Source organism: Limanda limanda, chromosome 21 (genome assembly GCF_963576545.1).
Source record: "Limanda limanda chromosome 21, fLimLim1.1, whole genome shotgun sequence".
Taxonomy (NCBI): Eukaryota; Metazoa; Chordata; class Actinopteri; order Pleuronectiformes; family Pleuronectidae; genus Limanda; species Limanda limanda.
In genome coordinates, this window is record NC_083656.1 from 1063225 (window position 1) to 1087572 (window position 24348).

General features: G+C 45.4%; 1 protein-coding gene across 1 annotated transcript; it reads right to left on the reverse strand.

The window, feature by feature from the left end:
• Positions 1-23474, reverse strand: LOC133027704 (wings apart-like protein homolog). The gene is made up of 20 exons (XM_061094783.1): positions 23400-23474; positions 22017-22510; positions 18027-18768; positions 15926-16320; positions 14387-14511; positions 8609-8704; positions 8288-8458; positions 8043-8179; positions 7833-7944; positions 7262-7507; positions 6972-7083; positions 6778-6872; positions 6428-6504; positions 3988-4124; positions 3476-3591; positions 3172-3345; positions 2338-2554; positions 2090-2178; positions 1381-1476; positions 1-494 (listed from the first exon to the last, which is right to left on the reverse strand). Exons 2-20 carry the CDS (start codon positions 22486-22488, stop codon positions 429-431), a joined length of 3675 nt encoding a protein of 1224 aa, XP_060950766.1. The 5' UTR covers positions 22489-22510; positions 23400-23474; the 3' UTR covers positions 1-428.
• Positions 23475-24348: the final 874 nt, after the last annotated feature.

The following is a 24348-nucleotide window of genomic DNA, read 5'->3' on the forward strand; positions in this document are numbered from 1 at the left end:
GAGAGAGGAGAGGAAGGGAGAGAGAGAGGAGCTGAGAATTCATCAAGAGCAAACACATGGAGTAAAAAAAACACAACCTTCTGAGCAACTTTAACAAATAGAAAATGAGTGAAAAGCAAATGAAATGTGTATAAAACAAAGAATGATAGTGAGTGGGGGGGGGGGGGGGGGTAGTCATCACTCCTCATGAAGTCGTAACAAATGTTCAAGTGACGTCAAGTCAGGAACCAAAACAGTAAAACGTTATTTTAACTGGAGGATGATGAGAACGTGTGTTGAAAACTGAGAGAAGAGACGATGAACGTGTGTCAAAAGAAATAAGAAAACAACACTCCTGTTTCCAGCAGAGAAAGATGATGGTGATGGTCCTTGTGTGTGTGTCTGTGTGTGTGTCTGTGTGTGTGTGTGAGAGAGAGACAGGCTTCTCTCTAGCAGTTCTCCAGATAGTCAATGACCCGGGAGATGGACTTCTGTCCTGTGGAGCCGACGTCACACTGCAGAGACACAGAGGAGAGGTCAGAGACAACACAACACAGACACACAACTGCATACAACAAACATATTCACACACAAACACATCTGCTCTGAGGACATTCACTGATCATCACCGTGTTCATTAGAATTATAATTAATTGTTCATTTAACAAATTCATTCACTCATGATGAATCACACTCGTTGATTTTTGCATCATAATGACTCACTTCATTATTTCATTAACAAACTCAATGTTTCATTTTAGCAGCATGTTTAATTAATAATCATTATTTCTATCACCTCAGGTTCAGATGTTTCAGTTCAATTAACGGTTTTCCTTATTTCATTAACTCGTTAAACTGCAAACAAATTTAAAATAATTCACATTAAACACGTGTAGATAAATTGAAAGTGTGTGATTAGTTTTTCATTTGTTTGATTGGTTACAATATTTATTATATTTGTGCTCAATCTTCGAGCATTGAAATACTGGCCATGTTTTGTGTAACATTAAACCACTGAGGACTTTTACTTTACTACAAAAATATGGTTTATTATTTTGTGAAAATATACTGAATCTACTTCACATTTGTTTATTCAACCTTGCCTTCGACTATTTATGGTTATTCTTTTTATTGATCCAAGTTAGTCTCAGTTAATAAAAAACTGTCATGGTCTGGCTCATCCCCCCCCGAACCACATTCAGGACTTTATTATGTTCTTCTTTATAATTTGCTGTGTGAAATGAATGTTGAAAAGTCAGAGTTTCAGTTTCCCTTCAGAGAAACTTCTGTACACGTAGAATATTGACTTGAATTAAGTGATTTCCACAGCGTTAGATTTTTTTTAAGTATTCCCAGTTTGAACCCATCAGTGGAGCAGGAGGAGGAAAAGATGAAACTCACTGTGAGGTTCATGAAGTTCAGGAACTTTTTCAGCATTTCTGTCATGATGGAGAAATCTCCTTTGGGCAGGTTCTCTCTCACAGTAGTAACATTCAACTGGTGGAGAAACACAGAGCGACAGTCAGGGACATGAGGGACATGAGGGGGACATGAGGGACATGAGGGACATGAGGGACATGAGGGACATGAGGGACATGAGGGGGACATGAGGGGGACATATGAGGGACATGAGGGACATGAGGGACATGAGGGGGACATGAGGGGGACATATGAGGGACATGAGGGACATGAGGGAACGACAGCAGCTACATCATGTGATCAATACGACAGGACAAGAGCTTTAAGACAAACTTTAAACCTCATGAAACAAAAAGAAGCTTTACTTCTATCTTGTTGTGAACCAAACCGTTTCTAAAGGTTGTGAAGTTAAAGTTAAAATCTGGTCAGTTGTGTGTTTTGTTTTGTGCGTCAACAAAACAGCAGCAACACAAAAGATGGACTAGAAATCTATACAGTGTTTCTCTGCTGCGTCATAACTTTATCTAGAATCTGTCTTATTGTGAGTGAGTAAATGTGTCTGTCTGTGGTAGTGTGCATGCATCTGTGTGTGTGTGTGTGTCTGTGTGTGTCTGTGTGTGTGTCTGTGTGTGTCTGTGTGTGTCTGTGTGTGTCTGTGTGTGTCTGTGTGTGTGTCTGTGTGTGGACTCACCGGGCTCCCCTGGCACAGACAGCCCAGCAGCAGTGCTGTGTACGAGGCCACGATGCTGTCCTCCATGTGCTTCCCTGCGTGCTGCAGAGCTGACAGGAGGAAGAGGAGGAAGAGGAGGAGGAGGAGGAGGAGGAAGATGGTGACCAGGAGCAAACACTCATGGATCATTTTAAACTTCTACAATGAAAACACTGGGAGATAAAAATAAATAAAAACACCAACACAACCGAAGGGGTTTGCAGTCGTACCTTTGTTGAGGTCCAGCAGTTCGTCCTCCTCTTCATTCTTCTTATCCTTGGTTTCTTCTGGTTTGTCGGGCTGGTTGTCATTAGCAACCCACTGAATCTCACCGCCCGTTTCCTGCCACTCCCCGCTCTTGTCCAGCGCAGGCTTCGGCGCCTCCTTGATGAGGTCATCAGTCTGCGCCTCGGCCAGGATGGCGGCCTGCTCCCGCTGGAGGAACAGCTGAGGAGGAAGAAGAGCGGTGAACTGAAGGTTCACGTTGAACTGCATCGGGTGGTTTGCTGCCAGCAGGAATCTAATCTGCTTCCCTCGACTGGTGAGCGCTTCATTCAGTCAGCTGGTTGAATCCAGTTCTAAACAACGATCTTAAGACTCAGTAAATAATGTTATTTTTGTTACTGTGACAACCCCATGAATAATCCCCCCCGTGCTCTCTGGTCTCCAGCTGCTCCTGTGTCTCGTCTCTTGCTGACCTCTGGAAGTCAGTCTGGAAAAGACCAGCAGCCAAATCTGATTAAATATGTTGATTGGATTTTAATGAAGCTTTAATGGTGCTCGTGGGAAACGGACGAGAGACAACAATGAGAGCACAGAGGACACGGGACAGTCCATTCAGAGACCAATGTAAAAGCTCGATGCAGTTTGCTGGGGAGAGAGGAACTGTAGTAAAACACATCTTCATTTCATGGTCAAGTGAAAACTGTATTTCAGACCTGAGGGGAAATGCTGATTGGCTTGTTTTTTTTTAAGACTTAATGAAATTGGTGGTTGGTTAAAAAGGACATATTCTCTGCAGCCAGAGTCCGGAGTGAGGCTGTGACCACGAAGGAGTGTGGTACCTGTACGAGAGCAGCGATGGCGCTGAGCGGGCCGCTGCTGGTCAGGTCCTGGTGCTGAGGGTTGAGCAGGACGGTGGAGTCACACGGACCCTGACCCCCCTCCATCTCCGTCTCCATCAGACAGTACCTGTTCCTGGCACTGTACTCCACCAGATTGATTAACAAGCCCAGACCCTGAGAACACACACACACACACACACACACACACACACACACACACACACACACACACACGGGTCAATTCTGTTCCTGTGGGTTTACCTCTAAATGTTGTCGAAGTTTTTACAGTCGGTGGTTCACTCACCAGAACACGGATGTCGAACCTCTGCTCTTGTGGAATATACTGAGGAGCTCTGAGGACGCAGTTCAGAGCTGTGGTGATCAGATCCTCCTGTTCTCCGGTCTTTGTACTGCCCCACTCTGAACACACACAAACACACAACCGCCATGGTTAGTTTGTACTGAATCAACCTCTTGTTTAAAGTTGCATTAATGTCACAGCCACTAACTGTTTCCTATGTAACGACATGTTAATCAATGTGGTCCTGAGCTGAGATTCAAGTCCCTCTCCCTCTGTATGTGGAGCTCTGAGCTTCTCTGTTCTTGTCGTGGTCGTCCAGTCCTGCGTTCACGCGAGTCCCTCCCTTCCTCCCCACGGTTAGATAAAAAAAATGGCAGAATCAGGTAAAACCTTCCACAGTTTCCTCCACTGGAGAAGCTACGTTCTGTGGCTCAGACAAAGGAGATGAAGTCCCACGAGCTGCAGTGAAGTGAGACTCACGTGCTCCTCGGGTGCTCAGTGCTCAGCATGCTCACCGTTGTCGTGCGTCAGGTTGAGCAGGACTCCTATGATGGCCCTCATGCAGTTCTCTACTGCTTTCCCCACCACGGCTCCATCCGAGTTCACCTCCCTGCTGTAACGCTGGATCATCGCCTCACAGCGGCCCAAACCCCTGAGAGGAGAAGAGAGGAGAAGAGAGGAGAAGAGGAGAAACGAGTTACAAACCAACCAGATAAAGAGTCAACTCATATATTTATTACAAAACTTTATACATTTCACATCAACTTCATTTTACATCTGTATATAAACACACAGGAGTATATTTTCATTGGTTATAGCTTCACTTACTTTGTCTTAACATATTTAAAAAATAATCAGATTCACTCGTTTATCTCAGACACAAACTTTATTCACTGGACTCAACTGGATTCTCCTCTTTCTTTTAAAACCCCACCATAAAACAGAGCAGCATTCACACACACACACACACACACACACACACACACACACACACACAGCAGCTGAGGGGACAGAGCAGCCTGGTGTAAATAACGAGATTACATTTAATGACGACAGTGACTGAACACAGAGTAAAACCAGAGTCTGAGCATCAGGACAGAGCGAGAGAAGGAAATGAAGACAGGAAAAACATCAGAGAGGACTCAGGAGCAATGTCGGCTGAGATGAGAGACAGGGACAGGGATTAGGAGGTGTGTGTGTGTGTGTGTGTGTGTGTGTGTAGTTAATTTGCTCAACTTCCTCTGCAGCTGAGATAATAACAGCACTGTAAGACTGAGGCCGAAGCCGTAACAGAAAGTGAAACATATGATGGTGTTCGTAGAGAGGAATCTTTAGTTCCTGCCAATACGCAGATGTGAGTTGATAAGCAACAGGGCTGTGTGTGTGTCTGTGTGTGTGTGTGTGTGTGTGTGTGTCCAAACACAGTGGTTTAGGAGATGATTGAATTAGTCCGGGAGGCAGCTGAAACCCTCGGAGAGGCGGGGGGGGGGGGGGTGTTTGGGTAGAAACATTGAGCGAAACACACACAAGAAACAAAAGAGGAAACAGGAGGAGAAAAGTGAAACAGTGAAGTCAGGTGAACGCTGAGGGAAAGAAAAACAAGAGAAAAGAAGTGTAAAGGAGAGGAGGAAGATCCTGACTCTATTAAAGATGACATAGCTTTGGTGTGTGTGTGTGTGTGTGTGTGTGTGTGTGTGTGTGTGTGTGTGTGTGTGTGTGTGTGTGTGTGTGTGTGTGTGTGTGTGTGTGTGTGTGTGTGTGTGTGTGTGTGTGTGTGTGTGTGTGTGTGTGTGTGTGTGTGTGTGTGTGTGTGTGTCTGGAGTTGAGGTGGCAGCGCTCGCTCTCTGGCTCACCCTGTGGTTTGGGGGGTTAATCGAGTTAAGGGCGAGGACAGCTGAATGCTCCGGCTGAGGCCTGTGTCACCCACTGAAACAGCAGCTCTTTGTTGACCCCCCCGACCACCCCCCCGGTCACACACAGGGGGACGGAGGAGGAGCGGGAAGGTAAATTAATGCAGAGGTTTTCAACTGATAACATATTTTGGAGAGAGCTTACTGAAACTTACTAACAGAAACACTAATTTACAAGTTAAAGTTTTACAAAAAACATGATTTCTGTCTCAGTTCAAGTGAAGAATTTAGTTAAAGTGTATTTTCTTGCATTTTATCCTTTATTTTGATCGATTGGGTGAAAGAGAGACGGGAAAGTGGGTGAGAGACGTAGTGAAGCAGCCACGAGTCAAACGAGTCAAGTTTGCACCTTAACCTTTTCCTCAAGTCGCACAATTACGACTCTAAAATCAAATAAAATAATATTCTAGACCTAATTCAAGTGTATCAGTCTAAAAACAAAAAACAGCAACATGTGCTGGAAACACTCGAGGGCGGAGACGCTCGGAGGGGAAGAGAAAGGAGAACAAGGTCGGGTCACTTCCAGTGGACTGAACTCCCTCTGCTGAAGCTCCACCAGCCGTCGGGCCGAGCTCAGAGGGCAAAGGTCAACGCTATGACTGACAGGATGTCACAACCAGGAAATTGAACAACAAAACCCTGATAATGATTCGCATAATAACCATCAGGCACACTGAGTCACACTGAGAGGGAAGTGCACACACACACACAGTCTGTACAGTTGTTCAGTTAATCAGGGTTTCTGAGAGAGGAAAGACATGTGGATGGTTTGGATTGAAGACGCCATTGTTCAGTGTCTTCTTATTCCAGAAAACAATATTTAAAGTATTCACTATGTCTTCAGTTTGCTTTAAAGAACATTTCAACCATCATAGTGCACAACAATTCCTTAGTGACAAGGAAATAAAGATAGAATAAATCAGATTAACAAGAGGTGCGGAGGAAGAAGAAAATCAGAGACGTGGCACCAGATAAAAATAAACCTGTTATCGTACCGAAGCAGCTCGGCTGTGTGGGTTCAGGGCTGAGAATCAAGTTTACTCACTTGGCAGAAGAGGCGATGAGCGAGGAGTCTTTATAGGCAATCAAGTAGCTCTGGTTCTCCGGGTTGTGAACCGTGACCTGTACGTACAACAAGAAATTAACCTTCTGGGAAATATGCAGAAACATGAGCTTTAAAAGAATCTGCTGCTGCTTTAGTTCAGTTTGTTTTGGATGACGACGGCCGTGTGCAGATCTTTGGAAATCTCTCCTTAAGGGTCCAACACATTGAACCTGAGTGTGACTGAACAGCCTACATGGAACATGGAAAACACATGTACACTAAGGGATCCTGTCGGAGTCTGTACTGGGACGTATCCAGGTGAGATGTTCCCAGGTCCGTGTGGTACTTACACTCTCCAGGACCCGTAAACACCTCTCGGCTCCCCACAGAGACGACACCAGCTTCTCCTCCTCCTCCTGGTTCAAGTTATTAACACACTCCTTCACTGTGGAGGGAGAAAGGAAACACAGAGACACAATCAGACACCAGATTTATCATCGGCAGTCATTTGGAGTCACTACGACTTCATGATAACACTTTTCACCTTTATCCACGATGTGGTCCAGTCCTCCCAGTAACCGCAGTTCCTCTTTGAACCAGTCTCCTGCTCGCTTGGACGTCAGGGACAGTAACGTCTCCATGGCTAAATGACCCGTCTGCAGGGAGAGGGGAGGGACAAAAGGAGGAGGCGTTAATTCAGTGAGTAAACACCTCCACGGTTCCTCCTATAAATATCTGGACACGTGGGCCGGTAGTGAGTCAAGTGGACTGAGGAGCAGCTAAAAGCAGCTGGTACAGGACCAGTGTGAAAGCTGCCTGAAGGCTCTTCTGTACCGTGATGTTCTGCAGGTCCAAGTGCTTGTTGTGCACCGTGTCACAGAGCTTCCTGATCTTCTCCTTCATCTTGGCGATTTCCCTGGCGCTGAACTGAGCCGTGGAGTCTGCCACTGCCCCCCCCGCCTGGTCCAGGTCCAGCTCCAGCAGGCGAATCATCAGGTCCAGACAGGAGCGGTCCAGATCCATGTTCAGCCGGTCTCGACTCAGGATGTACATGAGAGACGCCGTGCACAGAGCAAGATTCTGCAGAGACGAGGGAATCAATTATTCAAGTTACTTACAATTTTTATTCAACACAAATTTGTCACCCAAAAAACTCTTAATAAAACTCTTTTATTTAAAAATCTACGTAGATGAAAATACGATGGGAAAAACTTTGACATGTTTTCATGAACACACTGAGGTTAAACAATATGACTCCAAGCAGCATCTTAAACAACCTTCAGCTGAACACACACAGGAAATAACTTCTCTATCCTGTCGTCTCCAAACAAGAAAAGAAAAGTCTAAGGTCCGAGGTCAGAAACACACAACCCTGAGTCAGGGTGAGGCGAGTGCTGCTGGTTACCGGGTGCTGTGGGGCGTCGTTCAGGGTTTTGAAGACCTGAGCCACCTTCCCTCGGGCCCGAAGGTGCATCCTGAAGCTGGGCATGGCGCAGCGTGTGGCCAGGCTGATCACACTGGAGAAACAAGACCCACAGTATTTTACAGAGGGAATGATTGTAGAGCTAAGGCAGCCAGGAGCTGACCACCAGGGGGCGAGCCAGCAGGTTCTTACCTAAGGCATCGTGTGTTGAGAGGTTGTCCGCTCTTCAGACCAGTAGCCAGATACTCAAAGTCGTCAGTAAACTCCTGATTCTCTCCAAACTCCACCACGTCATTGAAGTGCTTCACATGCTGGACGACTGTGTACAACTTCAGAAACAAAGAGGATGAGCGAGCGGGAAATACCTTTTAAAATATTGATCCATCTTCACTACAGAGTGGAGTCATACAGATTCAGGAGGGACGTGTTTAGTGTACCTCCTTGTGCTCTTTGCGGCATTTGAGTGTGGTGATAGTGTCCTGGTAGAGAGTCGTGGGGAGGGTCACAAACTTGGTGACCTTGGGAGGAGGAGGAGGAGTCTTGAAAACGCCATCGTCCTTCTGCGCGTCAGAGGGGCCCTTACTGGTTCCTCCGGCTGAGACTGTGGCCTGGACACATGGAGGAGATGATGGAAAATGGATTTAGAAATAAATATGGAACATCAAAACCTTTTTGCACTGACCAAAATCATTTTGGGTTTGAAAGTAAAAGTGTGTGTGTGTGTCTGTGTGTGTGTGTGTGTGTGTGTGTGTATTTACAGGAGCTGTCTGTGCCTTTGCGACGAAAGATTGGGGGGGCTCCTCTTCACTCTCCACCGCCCAATGTCTGGCGTTGTACACAGCTTTGGTGGGAGACTGTAAGAAGAGCACACACACAACAGATATGTATAAATAATATGTAAGAATATAATACATTTAAACCGTCTATGTAAAACTATTTAAAAGTATTATGAGATACAACCAGTCACAAAAACAAGTGGTTGCATTTCAACACTGATTACAAGTCTATTATTTCAAACCTGAGTCAGACTCAAAACATATTTGCCGTCACCATCAAAGTGAACAGATCAGAACTCAGGAAACATCACATCTTCAACAGGGAATTCAGTAAAAATCTGATGATGAATTTTTACGACAACATTCAGTTTAGTTTGTGTTTTTAAACTAAATCAAACAGCTTTATACAGATTCACTATTTGTCCAGAAGCTTCTCTTCCAGTGTCCTTCATGCACATGTCTGTAAAGTGAGGAGGCAGCAGGACTGTGTTCTCTTATTAAAACATTGCCAGAGGTCTATTTTTTATAATTTGCACTCAGACTTGCGTGTACAAAAAAAAAAAACACATTGCGTCAAAAGATTTCAGTTTGAATAATGAAAAGACATCTCATTTCGTAATGTCACGCTTCAGTAATCTCACTTAAAGTTGACAGAATGAGAAGTAAGAAATGAGGATGTAGATACAAATGTGTGGAGGACGAAGGAGAAGAAAGAGGGAGAAGAGGGTAAAGAAAGAGGTGGAAGGAGGAGGGGAAGGCCGATCCTACATTCGACTGGTGAGAGTCGGCCAGCACTGATCAAACAGCAGGACACACACACACTTACAACCAGCACAAACACACTCATCCTTTCATCCTTGGCTCCACTCTTTGTGTATTTTTGCCAAACCTGTGGTTGGTGGTTGCCGGGGTTTTCATAATGAAAAACAAAAGAAGAAACAAGGGGAGGACGGGCAGGAAGAAAGAAACGATAGAAAAGAGAGCGAGTTGGCTGTGGAGCAGGAGTGTGGAGGGAGGTGTGGGGGCTGATGGGGGGGGGGGGTGCACCGCAGGGTTAATAAGCTGAGACAAAAGAGGAGGTCGGGGATGAGCTCTGCTGCGCTGGAACATCAACACACCAAGTTAAAGCCTCCTACAGTAATCTGGACACACAGGCGGACACCTACCACCACCCCCACCCCCCCCGCCCGGCCCTGCTCGTCATGGAGCAGCATGTGGGGGGGGGATTAAAAAAAAACAAAAGAAAAAGCAGAAAGACGCTTCGGAGTCGCAGGGTTTGGACTGAAGCCATGGACTCAAATATACGGTTTCTTGACCTGTGCGGTGACTTTTATCATTTATTTTAGTTTATTGGAGGTGCAAAACTAAACCATGCAAGCAGAGGAAATGTCCACTGAGAAAATATTGCCAGTTAAATGCAATAGAGTTGAAGTGGTCGATCATTGTTCTGTTATTATTGGGGAAGTAAATGCAACATGTCAACGTCCAGGCTGTTGCATCATTTCAAACTGCTGCTGCTGCACCCGGCTTTGATAAGACAACATACGAGTAGGAATCATTTTTAAACAAAAGTATTGTGGAAAAATATGTATATTCATAAAAGTTTTTCTACCAAAACTGAGTTGACACATGTACGAGCACATGGGACGGATCAATTATCAACTGACTCGCGTTTCCTCATTATCCACGTTCTTAAAATATATCTTCATGTGGTTCATGAGTGAGAAGAATCACACTGGATCATTGCTGTGGTTGTAATAACAGCTCAACCCATTAACACTTTCACTGAATAAACCAAATATTGAGTCCATCAACGTCGTTATGGTAACATCTTATATCTCCCAGCATCCTCGGTGCAATAACCCAACAACATGCACATTCCTCCAACGCCACATAGGAGACGTAGCGTTGGAGAGGCTGGTCACTTTCAAGGGCGATTGTATTTTATAATGTATGAGTGTAACTCAGGTCTCTGGAAAAACTGCGTCACCAAGGCAACACACAGAAAAAGTTTGAGAGAACATGGGGACCTGCTTTGGCGCAGTGCAATATATCTTTAACTCCACAGCAACCCTGACCTATCTGGCTACGTTAGTTGATGTAGTATATTGCTCTGTTCACTTATTCGTTTTACCTGGTCCTATATTTTAGATAGGGTCATTGTGAGAACATTCCCGAAAGACCATATATATAATTGAGTAATCTGTCTGGCAGCTTGTTTTTTATTTTTGTTGTTTGTTTTTGGTGTGTGATTTCACCCTATGTTTTGTTTTTGTTTATAAATTTGTATTGTGTATTGTCAACACTTTGTTATGTATCTGAAAATTGTAAATAAAGTATTCAAAAAAAAGATTGTGTTCAGTGAAGAGCGATAACAGAGGAAGGGAGGAGAGGTATAATACAACAAGCAGGGAGGAGGGAGAGGGAGAGGGCATCGGTCGGGAGAAGGGATGCACCGATCCAATAGGTACCGGAGCATCCCTAGGTATCGGTACCGATTTGTATCGAAAAATATGTCCTCGTCCGTTGGCGCCTCACAGCGTCGCTGGTGCGGTGGCTTCTTCTCCTTTTCTTGGGACCGCGGGGTGGTGTCCGTCGCTGGTGCGGAAGGCGGGCCGTCGGAGGGGACCGGGTACGGCGGTCAGCGACTCTGGACGCGTGTCGGGCCCTTCTCGCGGATCACCTCAGCTACGGCGCCCTCTGGGGGAACCCTCCGGCGGTGCGCCTCGGCTGGCGCCTAGCAGCTGACTTAGAACTGGTGCGGACCAGGGGAATCCAACTGTTTAATTAGTATCGGCATCGGATCGGTATCGGCCGATACTAAACCTCAGATATCGGAGGTGAAGAAAGCGATCGGTGCATCCCTAGTCGGGAGGTGAGAGTAAACACAAAGTGGTCGAGAGGAAGTTGTAGAGACCGGGAGAAATACACAAGTCAACAGAGAGGGAGGAAAGTGGTTGGGAGAGTCAGGGCATGAAACTGGAGAACCAGAGAAAGTACATTATGTATATTATCAAGCTCCTATGGGCAAAGTGTCTGCTGACCCCCCCGACCGCTGCTCTGCAGAGGGCGCTGGGGAAATCACCTTCAGACCTCGGCACTTACAAAGTTCCCTTTAGCTGCTCAGAGAGAAATTCACAACAAACTTATCTTCTTCTTTGCAGAAGTTTGTGTCGGAGCTGGTGAGTCCGAGCCGCTGATCCGGGCCCGGGTGGATTCAACGTTAGCAACATGTTATCATCCATTTGATTACATGGTCAAGGTTAGGGTTAGAGTTCCTCAGGGTTAAATCAGAGCCAGGACAGGATCATCGTTAAGATGTTTGTGCGTTTGGGTGATTCACCAACACAACAGCTTGGATCAGTGTTGACAACACTGACCTCATTCAGCCGCTGGGATATCAGCCGGGACCGAGCCTCATTAAATACTCTTCTTTTTGTCAATGTCATTCTGATGCAGCAGTTACACTTTCTCTCTTGAGGCCGAAGAAGTGCCCGACCTCACATTACCTTCAACGAGTTCAATGCTTTTATATCTAGAGAACAACCTCTGTTGATCAGAGCTCAATATGAAGAGATGCAGTTCAAGCTCCCATGACAGCAAACAGATCAGGGCTGCAACTAACGACTATTCTGATAGTCGATTAGTCACCGATTATTGAAACGATTAATCGACTAATCGGATTATGAATGACACAAATTCTCAATTGCTCTAATATAGCAAACAGCTTTTAAATTTAGCTTGAGGTTGTTCGAGGCATGTGGTGACTGAAAATAAAGACAATAAAGATTGATACTTCATTCAAAAAAAATATATATTTTAATAAACTTTGCTGCATATAAGTGTACTGTTGACAAAAAAGCAAAGAAATTAAGTTTTTGTCCATTTAAAACCAAGGACAGGCAAAGTGCTAATAAAAAAAATATTTATATATTTAATATTTTTTCACAGCGGAGCGCTTGTTAATTCTGTTCAATAGCAAAATCTTGTATTAAAATTATAAATATTATTTGTTTATCAGTTTCAGGTAAATCTGTCTTGACTACACAAATTAGTAATTGGTTGACTTGTTATTTCTCTGTCTTCAGGATGTTTTTCTGTTAAAAGGAATTAATAAATCACTTCCTGTCTGAAGGAAGTTATTCCAACATTACATTGGCTGGAAAGATTAGTTTAGTTTCAAGTTCCATGTGATTCTATGAAAAAATAAATGAGTAAAATTTGCAAAAGGATTATTTTCTTTGCCATCATTACAAAACCGTAATGAAAACACCAGAGGCAATGACTCACTCGTGACTGTTCCAGAGACTAATTCAAATATAAATTCAGAAATTAGTCTTACCAATTAAACAACAAGCCTCCACCACGGTTCCATGGAAAGTTAAAATGCTGCAGACTGAAGAGAACATATTTATAACAAACTCTGCACATCACAGGAGCAGATTCAGATCTGATCATCAACAATCCTGCAGCCAAACCAGAGTGGAATCAAATCAACAGATCTACAATCAGCTCCTGACGAATGGTTTCACCTGCAGCTTGTTTCACACAGGAGCTAAATGGAGCCTGAAGTATGAAACACTGACATCTCACATACAGTAAATATGAGCTGCTTGAGGCTTCCATTGCTATTACACTCGATTGATGATATTGATCTGTCTCCGCTATAAAAAGACACCGGGGTCTTATGAAATCAATACGAAACCAGAGATTCAAACTGGACTCAATCCATCCCCTCATCCAGGGAAGAATAAACCAGAGCTCTTCTCACACACACAGTAGTGAGTCATACCGAGTGTAGGCGGACACACACACACACACACACACACACACACACACCTCTCTGACATGAAACGAGGGAAGGTTTTACAGTTAGTGCTTCACATGCATAAAACCACACACACACCATAATGTGATCTTTTTATGAGTGGAGATAAAATGCAGCACATTTTGTGGCTCATTACATTTCAGTCGATGCTCGTCTGTTTTTAATCAAAATAAAACCTTCGTATTTACAGTTTCTAAAAAACGAGACTGAACCCGACGGATTTTACTGTGAGACACAAATTGCTTCTGTTGGAAAGTAACATTTGAGAAACACTTCAAATGCCTGTAGAATGAAAAGGTTTAGTGATGGACAGCTGACAGTCTGTGTGGTTCGTCCTCTGTCTGGACCTGAGACCGATAGAAAGATAAGGACGGCGTCTTGGTATATCCAATAAAAAGACCAAACCCAAACATGTTGGTCTTACTTTGATTTAAGACTTCCTAACTCTGCCAACCAGAGTCCACTGCTTCCTCTGGGAACCATCAACCGGTTAAACGGTTCTCAGTGTTTCCCTCAATCAGCTGCTGGTCGTTTTCAACTAATGTTTCTCAAACTTGGGGAACTCGTCAGTGGTTCAGTGACTTTCAGCAGCGGATTCATCCACATTTGGTGATGTCATGTTTATGTCTTTAAATAGATTGAGGGAAACAACAGAGTTTTGTGAAGCATGGGAATGCGATATCTTCAGGGTTTGAATACACACAAAATACCAGGACTGGTTAATAGTTGGTTTTTGTGTCTTGGTTCAGTTAGTGTGGTAAACATTATGAAAACCTTGATTATCTGTCAGGATCTTCCCAACAGATCCAGGTACTCTAACAAGTCCAAACACCAGACTCGTGTGTACAGGTAGCACTCATTCATGAAGTGTGACCACATGCCCCCCCCCCGGCTCCACAGTGATGTGGGTGAACTGGATGTTTGTGTCTGACCTTCTTGTGAGCGCTGAAGATTCTCCGTAAGCTGTCGGGGTTCTTCTCAGCTGGTTTGCCCCGGGGCAGCCTCCGGGGAGGGCCCGCCACCACCCGGAGACCTTCCTCCGAGAAGTCCAGGATATCTGCAGGGAAAGCAGAGTTCAGCAGCTGTGGTCCAAGTCAAACCAGACAAACCCACTGGGGCCACTGAGGATGTTGTTAGGGCATCGTGTGTGGGAGGCCGTGCTCATGTCTGCTGGTATGTTGGTGGAAACAAAGTACTGCACAGCTTGTGTTTACATGTACATACAAACATGTAGTCATTAGGGATGGGCATAATTAATCGACGATCGATTAATTGATCATTAAGAATTTCCTCGATGAAATAATGTTTTCATAGATTAATTGGTTAATTACACATTTGACCACGGGGGGCAGTGTTTGAAAAAAACACCACAGAGCTACTCAGTTACCTGCGAGTTACCGTGTTACCATTTCCAAAGTAAACACGAAGAAGTCACGGCGAAGTTTAGCTTGGGACCATTTAGAATTAAACAATGACTTGGTTCACTGCGAAAGTGTGTTTCAGTACAACTCGGCCACGACTCAAATGATGTACCACTTGAAGAACGCACATCCGACGCTGGTTAATGGCGGCGCCTCCTGCTCTCGGTCTCACTCTCAACCTAGCATCAACTCGGTGTTAGCACGCAGGAGCTGCGATGCACAACGAGCGGAGAATAACGTTCCCCAGGCTAGCCATGTTAGCACGGAGCTACCTGTGTATCACGGCGACGTCAGTCCTCTAAGAGCGAGTTGTCTCAGCGGCTGGACCGACGCTCACCAGGCTGCGTTCACCTCTGACTCCAGAGCATGTTAGCATGTCATCTTTCTCAACACAAAGCAGTAGGCTGGTGCTGAAGTTGTACGTGAGTTACTAGTTATTTTTATGAAGCTTTCTCGACTCGGTGCCTTGTTTGATAGTTTTAGTTACATGTGGCAAAACCTGTCAGACCTAAGTATTATATATTTGTGGTTAAGTTATTGTTTAACATGCTTGTTTTTTATATTATTAGTGTTTAGTAGCACCGGCTTCTGGCTGTCGGCTCCGCTGCTTGAGGTTCTGATTGCACACATTTTGTTCATCTTGTAATAAATATCTGAATGAGGAAACACGCTTTGTTTTTTTTTATTTTCACTGCATTTTTATATAGCCTATAAATAGTGAATTTTTGAATATAAAAATATTAATGATTAATCGAAAATTCGTCATTAAATCTCCCGACGATCGATTAAGACAATTTAATCGAATGCCCATCCCTAGTAGTCATATCTGGAGCTTTTCAGATGTAGGATGAGCGTCGATGTAAATATGTATTTAAACATTAATTAATTATCACTATGAAGCAGCGCTGCGTGACAAAATGTGTGCAACCAGAACCTCCCTGTTTCCCTGGGCTAAATCAAACATCCAACAATGCACAAAGACTTTCTACAGGAAGTGTGTGTGTGTGTGTGTGTGTGTGTGTGTGTGTGTGTGTGTGTGTGTGTGTTAACCTGCTCGTATCCGGCTCTCCTGCCTCTCAGAGTGCTGCTTGTACTCCTTGGCTGCCGGCCTTTCATAACTCTCCAGCATCTCGAAGGGATCAGGCGGCTCCTCCGTCGGTGTTTCCTCAGCGGTATCCAGAGCGGTCTCCAGAGCGGTCTCCATAGCGGTATCCACAGCGGTTGCCATGGCAGCCCTCTTGGCCCTCCTCATTGCTTTGAAAGCAACGTCGTCTTCGTCAGAGCCGTCGCTGTTGCTCATGTCGTCAAAGCCAAAGTATTTGATTTTGTAGTTGGAGCAGCCGTCTGTGTGGTCGGAGCTGTTCTCCTGAAGTGTGTCTGCGTCCTCAAAACCAAACAGCTCCAGCTTACTGTCCTTCTTGGTCTTGGTCTGGGTCGGCCTGATCCTGCAGACAGGGCGGTGTTAGAATAACAGTTAAGATGTGAAACGTAAGTCTTTGTCCGTTCATTAATAAGAATCAATTCAAAAGAATTATGCAATCAGGCATCAAGCATCCTGGTGTCTGTGCAGAAAACCTCCTGCTACCATTCTGTGCAGCAGCAGCGTTCTGAAACGAGTCAACCTCTGTGACGCTGCCTGGAAAACTTGTGAGGTGATTTCAGTGCCGTTGCTATCGAGCTTCTCTTCATTACTGCAGAGTGAGAACGCAGGTTTACAGGAGGCAGGTTTTCAAGCAGGGAGCTTTGAGCTACCTGACGAGAGGAAAAGCTCTAACGCAGGTGACAGATAACTGCAGGGTTTCCCCCAGAAAACTTGCTAAGCCTGGTGGTAGGGCTGCTAGAAGGCACCCGCGGGGGGGCGGGGGGGGGTGGTGGTGGTGTTGAGTCTTATACTCTAAACATGTTGCACTTTGTTTAATATGCACACCTAACTTTTTTATTTTGATAAAGGGTTAAATAGATACTTTGAGTTGCACTGCTGACTTAACTTATAAGCCCTCTTTTTTATTTATTTTTATCACGTTGGAGTTGCTAGTTTAAACCTACAGTTTTGCACTTTAATATTTGAGCCTTTGTTTACATTTTGTTTTGTGCTGCATTATATGGTGACATACAGTTTGTTGTTATCAAAATAAAATTAACTGAATTGAAATGGTCAATTTGATTTTTTGGGAGGAAAATTAATCGTTTAGATTAATCGATAAAATAGTCGTCAGATTAATCGATAGAAAAATAGTCGTTAGTGGCAGCCCTACTTAATATTAAAAAAAATTCAAGTTTGCTGTGAACATAGCAGTCAGTCCTCTTATTTCAGAAACAATGAACCATAACAGTTAGGTTACCAATAAAAGATAAGCGTACTACTTCTTTGCTTTCAGCCAGCTACTCAAACAGACAAGCAACAAAATAACAAACAAACAAAATACACAGGCAGGTGTCGGCCTACTTTGAAATAAATTAAACACAGAACTTTGTAGGGCTATTTGAGTCCTCCTCATATTTGTGGAAAATGTATGAAATAAGAAGTACCCTATTTTTAAATAAATAAAACCAAATAGCTGCAGCCTAATCGTGTAACGGACTAGGTTTATGTTTATGTTTGGTTTTGACTTATGTTCAGTAAAACACTGTTTTGAAGGAGCGTTCTGATGTCTGAGGGTCAGTGAAGGCGACGTATGTTCAGTAAAACACTGTGTTAAACCACAGCGTTCTGTTGTCCGAGGGTCAGTGAAGGCGTCTGGGTGGGACATGTGACTGTTTGGACCAATAGGATGGTTGCTTGGGGATCGGGGCCATGTCTGTGATCGGGGCTCAATGAGGAAGTGAAGTGTTGTTGATGTGGGCGAGTGACGGATTTTTTTTTTTTTTTAAATAAAAAAACCATGCGACGCTTAGCCTGGCGGGCGGGGGAGTAAGGCACTAGGGGGAAACCCTGAACTGAGTATATCAGCGTGTTTGTCCCGAACTCTAGAGCAGAAGATAAGAAGGAGGAAATAGAGACAAAAGAGAGAGAGGATGACTTGTGTCAAATACAACCCCCCCCCAAAAAACTAAACACAAACAAATAGAGTGAACTGAAGCCAACTACACAAACACGCCATCTTTCCAGGACTGAAAAGCAACAACAGCCCGACAACCTCATGTTTCTCACCTCGAGTTTTGTTCTTCCATCTTCTTCCGCTGCCAACCCGCTTCTCCCAGCTCCGTGGTGCTGCCAGACCCGGCACTACTGCTGCCACTAGAGGGCGCTGCATCGCTGCTAAACTCCTCCACCACTCGGTCCTGGATGGTGACGTTACACATTGATACGGAGGAGGGGTGCAGCACTGTGAAGTCCCTTGACCTGCCCCGTCCTCTCCCACTACCTGCTGTCTTGTTACTGCTGTCAGAGGAGGGTTTGGAACCATCTGCACCAAAAACAGTGCTAGCTAAGGCGCTGGAGTCCGGCCCTGTGCCCTGTTTGTTCGGCCTCCTGTAAGTCCGACAGTTAGTGTTTCTTACAAGGGACGAGGAGGAGGACGTCTGGGAGTAGTCCGAGGTCTCCACGAGGAAGTCAGAGTCCCCCCCGAGGTCCTGGCTCTCAACGGAACTCTGAAGACGTGGGGGAGACGGTGGCTTCTCGTGTCGGGTCGGGCCCAGGTCGCAGCCGCCCATGGTGACACCCGCTGACACCCAGGAGAGCGTGGGGGCGGGGTTACGAGGCTCCTGGCAAGGTGAGGGTGGACGCAGACCCATGATGGCATCCCAGGAGCTGTAGGAAGACTCTGCCTTGGAGCCCGTCTTCAGGGTGGTGGTCTGTGCCAGCGGCTTCTTGTCGCTCTCAGAAGCATTTTGGTACCAGGAGTAGCTGTGCTGGTTCTCCAGTGATGAGAAGGAGCTCTGCTGGGACTTTCCTACGGAACAGGAAGAGAGAACAGATGCAGTATCATGGTCAGAAGGCACTGACATCACATCCATGTGGATTTTCTTACGTTAAATTTACTCATCAGTGGATTCAGAGCACCAGAAAAAAAGCAGAACCACATTAACCATAAGCATAACACATAAAACTGCTCAAATTAAATCAGCAATAATATTTCAGACCACCTTGTGATGTGCATTTAGTTTCATCTTCTCTACATTTTTATTCCAGACAGATCAATTTCTTGGTCTATGAAATGTCAGAATAAAATGTAATTAAGGGTAAAACCATCAAAGGTTTCCATAGAGTTTCTTCAGATAGATTTCCTTGTTTTATTTAAAAATATTTTACTCCCTGCACTTGATTTATTTAATCAAACCATTCGAGTAGTGTTTCATAGCAACCTATAAAATACAGTCTCCAACATCAGTGAAACAACACTGTGCTCAGTTTGGCTTATGGTTAACGCCCCCGGCTGCTCAGCAGATAGACGGTGTACATAATGATTGCACCATTTCAGAAAGCACCTCCAAAAACTGAAAACAGGTCACGCACACAAACAGCTGGAGCTTCTTAGGACCTGCCAGCTGACACATTTCTCCAGGAAAAATCAAAAAGGGGCCTGGGGCCGTTTGCCAGGTCAACATTCACACTGGGGTTAGAAGCAGCCTTGGTCGTTTCTGCCATCACAGATAAGAAGCGGGTGAAAATACTGAACTTGTTACTGTGAGCAAAGACAGGAAATTGCTTCACATTGTAAAGATCAAAAACTATCTGTGTGTGCTCTGAAAAAGATCTGTGGTCTTTCTGTCAAGGCTTTGTCGTCACCGGAACTAGAAAGTAGGACATTTCATCGCTTAGCTCTCCTCCGACGTTATGTGGTTTGGAAAAATAAAACATTAAACAAGATGAGACACTTCGAAGGTGAGTGAGACCTTATCTGACCCCCCTTCACAGCATCAGCTAAACAGAGTGAGAGGTTAAAGCTCTTCTACTGCAGGTTAATGTACGTGTGATTCTCAGGAGCTGTAATCGACTGAGATTGTACAAACATACAGGACCATTAAGTCCCATGTGTTGGTCTCAATGTTGAAAACCCTCTGTTAAAGGGACTCTTACCTTTGTTGCATTTGAGAATTACAGCACATTCAAATCATCCCGCCTTCCTCCAATGCCCCACCCCCTCGTTCCCATCCGCTGTGTTTTTTTGAAGAAACTTTATTTACAAGCGACTTGGAACCTACTGCCTCCGCGCACGCACGTGAGTTTTTGTTTACCAAAGCAATGGATTCGGTAAGTTATATACATTTACATTCACATATGATGACGGGCCCGAATGCGCCACAAGAAGCAGACGGAAAACCTGCATGACCATGCAGCAAACAGACAGGTCTGTCGGCCAATAAGGTCCTTCGGTCCGAAGAATTTTATTGGTTGAAGTTTTCACTAAATATTATGAGAGTGAAATAATTGTTTGTTTTTACTCCTGGTGGGTCTGTCTTGCATTTTAGAGTGTCATTACCTTATTAATACCAATTTAACCTTATCCAAAAAAAGTGTAAAAATGCAACAAAGGTAAGAGTCCCTTTAAATCAGCCAGAAAGAAAAAAGTCACACGTATAAATAAGGTGACTCTTCACCCTGTGTGGTTGTCTGAGCATCGCTCCCGGACACATGACCACATGTCATCAGCTGCTGCTTCTGTTTACTCCTGTGACTTGTTGCTCCTCTCACGACACTGATCAGACGGGATCAGGCTTCCACCAATCCATTGAACAAATGTCTGGTTTGGCCACGGTCCCATTCCCATGTATTTACTCAGGGCGTTAATGAAAGCTGAACATGGTACATTATAGAAAATATTTGATTAAATTAACTAAAAACGTACTTAGAATCTTAAACACAAATTCAGACGCATCAAAATAAGTCTAATATGGTCCGTCACACTGAATGCCTGCAGGCCACAAGGATTCAATCTACTCTTATTGATGAAGCATTGCTGCTCAATATAAGTGTTGCTCTTAATTATGTCTGTGGACGACCGGGGATAGCAGTGACTCCCTTAACACAACTCAACTGCTGCTACACAACTCACCTTTAAAATAAATAACCATAATATAGACAGGAAAGAAACTTCAATTTCCTGGTATTTAATATCGAGGAATTTATCTCATTTTATTTTCCGTCCTAGCCGAGTTAAAAACATTGATTCAAGCCCTCGAGTAAAAACATGACTCAGAGAGTTGCAGTCGTCAGCTCGACTCGACACATTTTTCCTCAAAGGAATTACTTGGTCAAGGATTTTGTCATATTTACTGAGTCAACAGCGCCAGTCTCAGTAAACAGATAACAAGGCTATCGATGGCAGAGCTTCAGTTGAACTTTGGGTCTGCATCAGCTTCCCTTGGACATGTGGAGATGTTCCTGTGAGTCCCGGCTCGTTGTGGGAGTCAGCTGGAGGGGCTGGCGTCTGTGGCAGGTGGCGAGCAGCGCTCAGGACAAGCTGAGGGCGAGTGGAGCTGACCACCTGACAGTGACAGGCTGGAAGAGGACAAACAGTAACACCCAATTCCTCCAAGTCGGTTTGGTCAAAAATTAAATCACCAAAACCGAAGCCCCCGAAGAAAAACCACTTAGGAGCTGTTATTCAAGCCTAAATGATTTTGCTCAAAGCTGCACAACATGCAACTAGAGTCTTACGACGCCCGAAAAGAGTATTTAGTTTTATAGAAGATGCCGTTTGCAGAGTTGGGTTAGCATCTGTGAGCTTTGTGTTTGCTCCTCAGGAAGCCGCCGGACTGAACCATCGGATCTGCTCCTCTAATTCACTCTTCAAATATACGTGAATAAAGATCAGAGCTGAAGATGCACTGACAAACTTTCTCTGACTGGTTGAAGCCATCAGGCCGAGGGCCAAACAGCTGCTTCCTGTTCAATATCAGATTTCAAGGTTTCCAAGGAGTTTCAGTTTCAAGTAGACTTTTTATTGTTTTCATTATTTAACAGAATTCCAACATAAACCATTAAACTTCTACCTGCTCAGGGACAAGCAGGTTTCCTTCTGATGTCAAACTGATCCGTGGTTATGTGATTTTAACAGTAAAGTAAAGTATATTCATATTTGTCTCGACCCTTTGCATGTTATTAGTTTGATTATCATTCAAATCTAAATGGCAACTACAGAGAAAACAATTAAGAAACTGAATGAATCAACATATTAATCCAGAATCAAAGTATTACCTATGATAGCGCTGCTGCTGTTGAAGAACCGCGCCGTGTCCTCCACCCCCCTCGGCTGGTTCCACGCCGCCCCTCTGGCAGCTGCCCCGGTGGGGGGGGCTCCGTGCAGACTGGACCTGCTGCCCGGGTCCAGGGACAGGCCCGGCCGCTCGGCCCGGGGCGGCTCTGCCGAGGCCGGCTTGGCGGGCGACGCCTTGCTGCCGCTCCGGGACGACACCGGCTTGGACTCGTCGTCGCTGTCGAAGCCGAACGGGTCGTCCAAGCCGTCGCCGCTGGGGCGAGGCCTCTTGTACACCTCCAGAACCGAGTCGGTCTTGGTGGAGCCGGCGCGCTTGGAGCCCACTTTGGCCTTGTAGGTGGTGTCCCCCCATTTGGTGCTGAGGGTGCCTCTCTTGGTGGACAGAACCTCGTCGAACTTGGACGTGCCCTCTCCTCCCTTGCGGCTGTAGGTTTTACCAAATCTGGACGTCATTGTTGCATCTGGGTCATATTCTCTGTGAGGAAGAGGAGCAGAAGGTGAGGAAGAGGAGCAGAAGGTGAGGAAGAGGAGCAGAAGGTGATGGACAACATGGAGGGGAACACACTGACGTCTTTACACTTTCACTGAAGAGCGGTAGATTCGTTTTTTAAATTCTAGTTGAAACCCTGAACAGCAGAGGTGAGAGTCAGTGGCGACCACTTCATGGAACAGCCAGGTTCAGGCGATCACTTGATGGAACAGCCAGGTTCAGGTCCCCTTGCCTCACTTCTCTTCAGTGTGTTCTGATCTTACTGGTGATTTGCAGCAGCTCTCACTCCTCTGCAGGTGAGTTCTGATCTGGCTCTGTGTGTGTGTGTGTGTGTGAAGCTACTGGAGGTCCACACGTCCTCAGGCTCAGGGAACATCTCTGTCAGGATGAAGGAACACCAGTCCACATGGAACCGGTCTCTTTAAGGTCCAGATCTGCTCCTCAGCCTGAGCACTTCTCAGCTGGTTGGACAAAACAAGGCTAATGTTAGCTAGCTAGCGAGCTAACGCTGCTACATGGCTGCTAGCAGCACCGATCGGATGCTAGCAGGAGAAATCACCAATACCGCGAATAACCCGAGTGAGTCGGACATTGAATCCACGCGTTTACGTTAAAATGTGTATTAAGCGACAGCATCACGCGTTTATTTACGTCACTATGTGCGTTAGCTCGCCTGTTAGCCGTTAGCATTAGCTAAAAGCCCAACAGAGGAGACAAGAGCCGTCACTCCGGTAAAGCGCTAGCTCGAAGCTAGCAGCTAGCAGCTAGCAGCTAACAATAAGCCCAGTGAAGTGCGAGCAGCAGCCGCTGGATCCGAGCCTGGATCCGGTTCTGTGGTCCGGTCCCGTCCGCTGGTGTGTGTGCGTCCTCTTACCTGCTGAGCTGGAGGGCCGATCCGCACCGGGACCCTGTCCGGAGCCGAGGCCCAGGACCGATCCGCCGGGGACACTGTCCGACCGGGCCTGCGTGCACGGTATCAAGCAGGCCGGGCCGAGCCGGGCCGTGCGAGGCGGGTCCGCCGGGGAGAGGAGCGGGTCCAGCGGGGAGGAACCGAGCCGGGCTACGAGCTGAGCTCCAGAGTCCAGAGCCTGGTTCCGGATCGAGTCTGTGTCGAGAGCTTCCTGCGGGATGCGAGCTCTTCCATTGGACTCCGCCGCTGCGTCAAGTTAACACGAATGAGTCCACCTCACCGGAAACCAGCCGGCAGGCCTTCAAAGTAAAACACACGGAAATAAGGTTTCAGATACATCCACCTGTCATATCTCTATTTATATACAAATCAAAATTTAACTTGTGTGTATTCAATAAAACATATTTGAATCTGAACATGGTTTAATGTCACTTTGGGCTTTAATTCAGAAGTGTGTTCATTCATCGTTTTACTTTTAAGATTCAAACCGGATTTGCATATAATGTATTTTCCTTTACACGACTAGTTAAATCGCGTTTATCTTTACAGATGCCGCATTCACGTTCTGCCATTAAACTGGTGAAACAGCTCTTTTCTAATGACCTCCTTCCGGTCTGTGTGACCTGCTGTGGCTTCTCTTCCTGCTTCAGTCCGATCCCACAACTCCCAACATTCCCAGCTCTTCTTATTCCCCTGGAGCTGTGGTGCTGCTCTGAAGGTGAACATCACCTGATTCGTCTCAGGGTGAACCACAGAATGAGTTTTTGTTCTTATAGCGATGAATCCAGAGTCAAACCCAGTCTCTTCTGACCTGTGGAAATAACTGATATATAATCCATAAACAGACACAATCTACATACAGAACATACTTCATCCTCAGTATTCTGCAAGCTAACCGATGCCTTACCCAAGC

Coding starts and splice junctions, on each gene's coding strand:
- LOC133027704 (XM_061094783.1), bottom strand. CDS start 22,488: ATGACGTCCAGATTTGGTAAAACCTACAGCCGCAAGGGAGGAGAGGGC. Junction 7,945..8,042: donor CTCAACACACGATGCCTTAG/GTAAGAACCTGC, acceptor TTGTTTCTCCAG/TGTGATCAGCCTGGCCACAC. Junction 495..1,380: donor TGAACTTCATGAACCTCACA/GTGAGTTTCATC, acceptor GTGTCTCTGCAG/TGTGACGTCGGCTCCACAGG.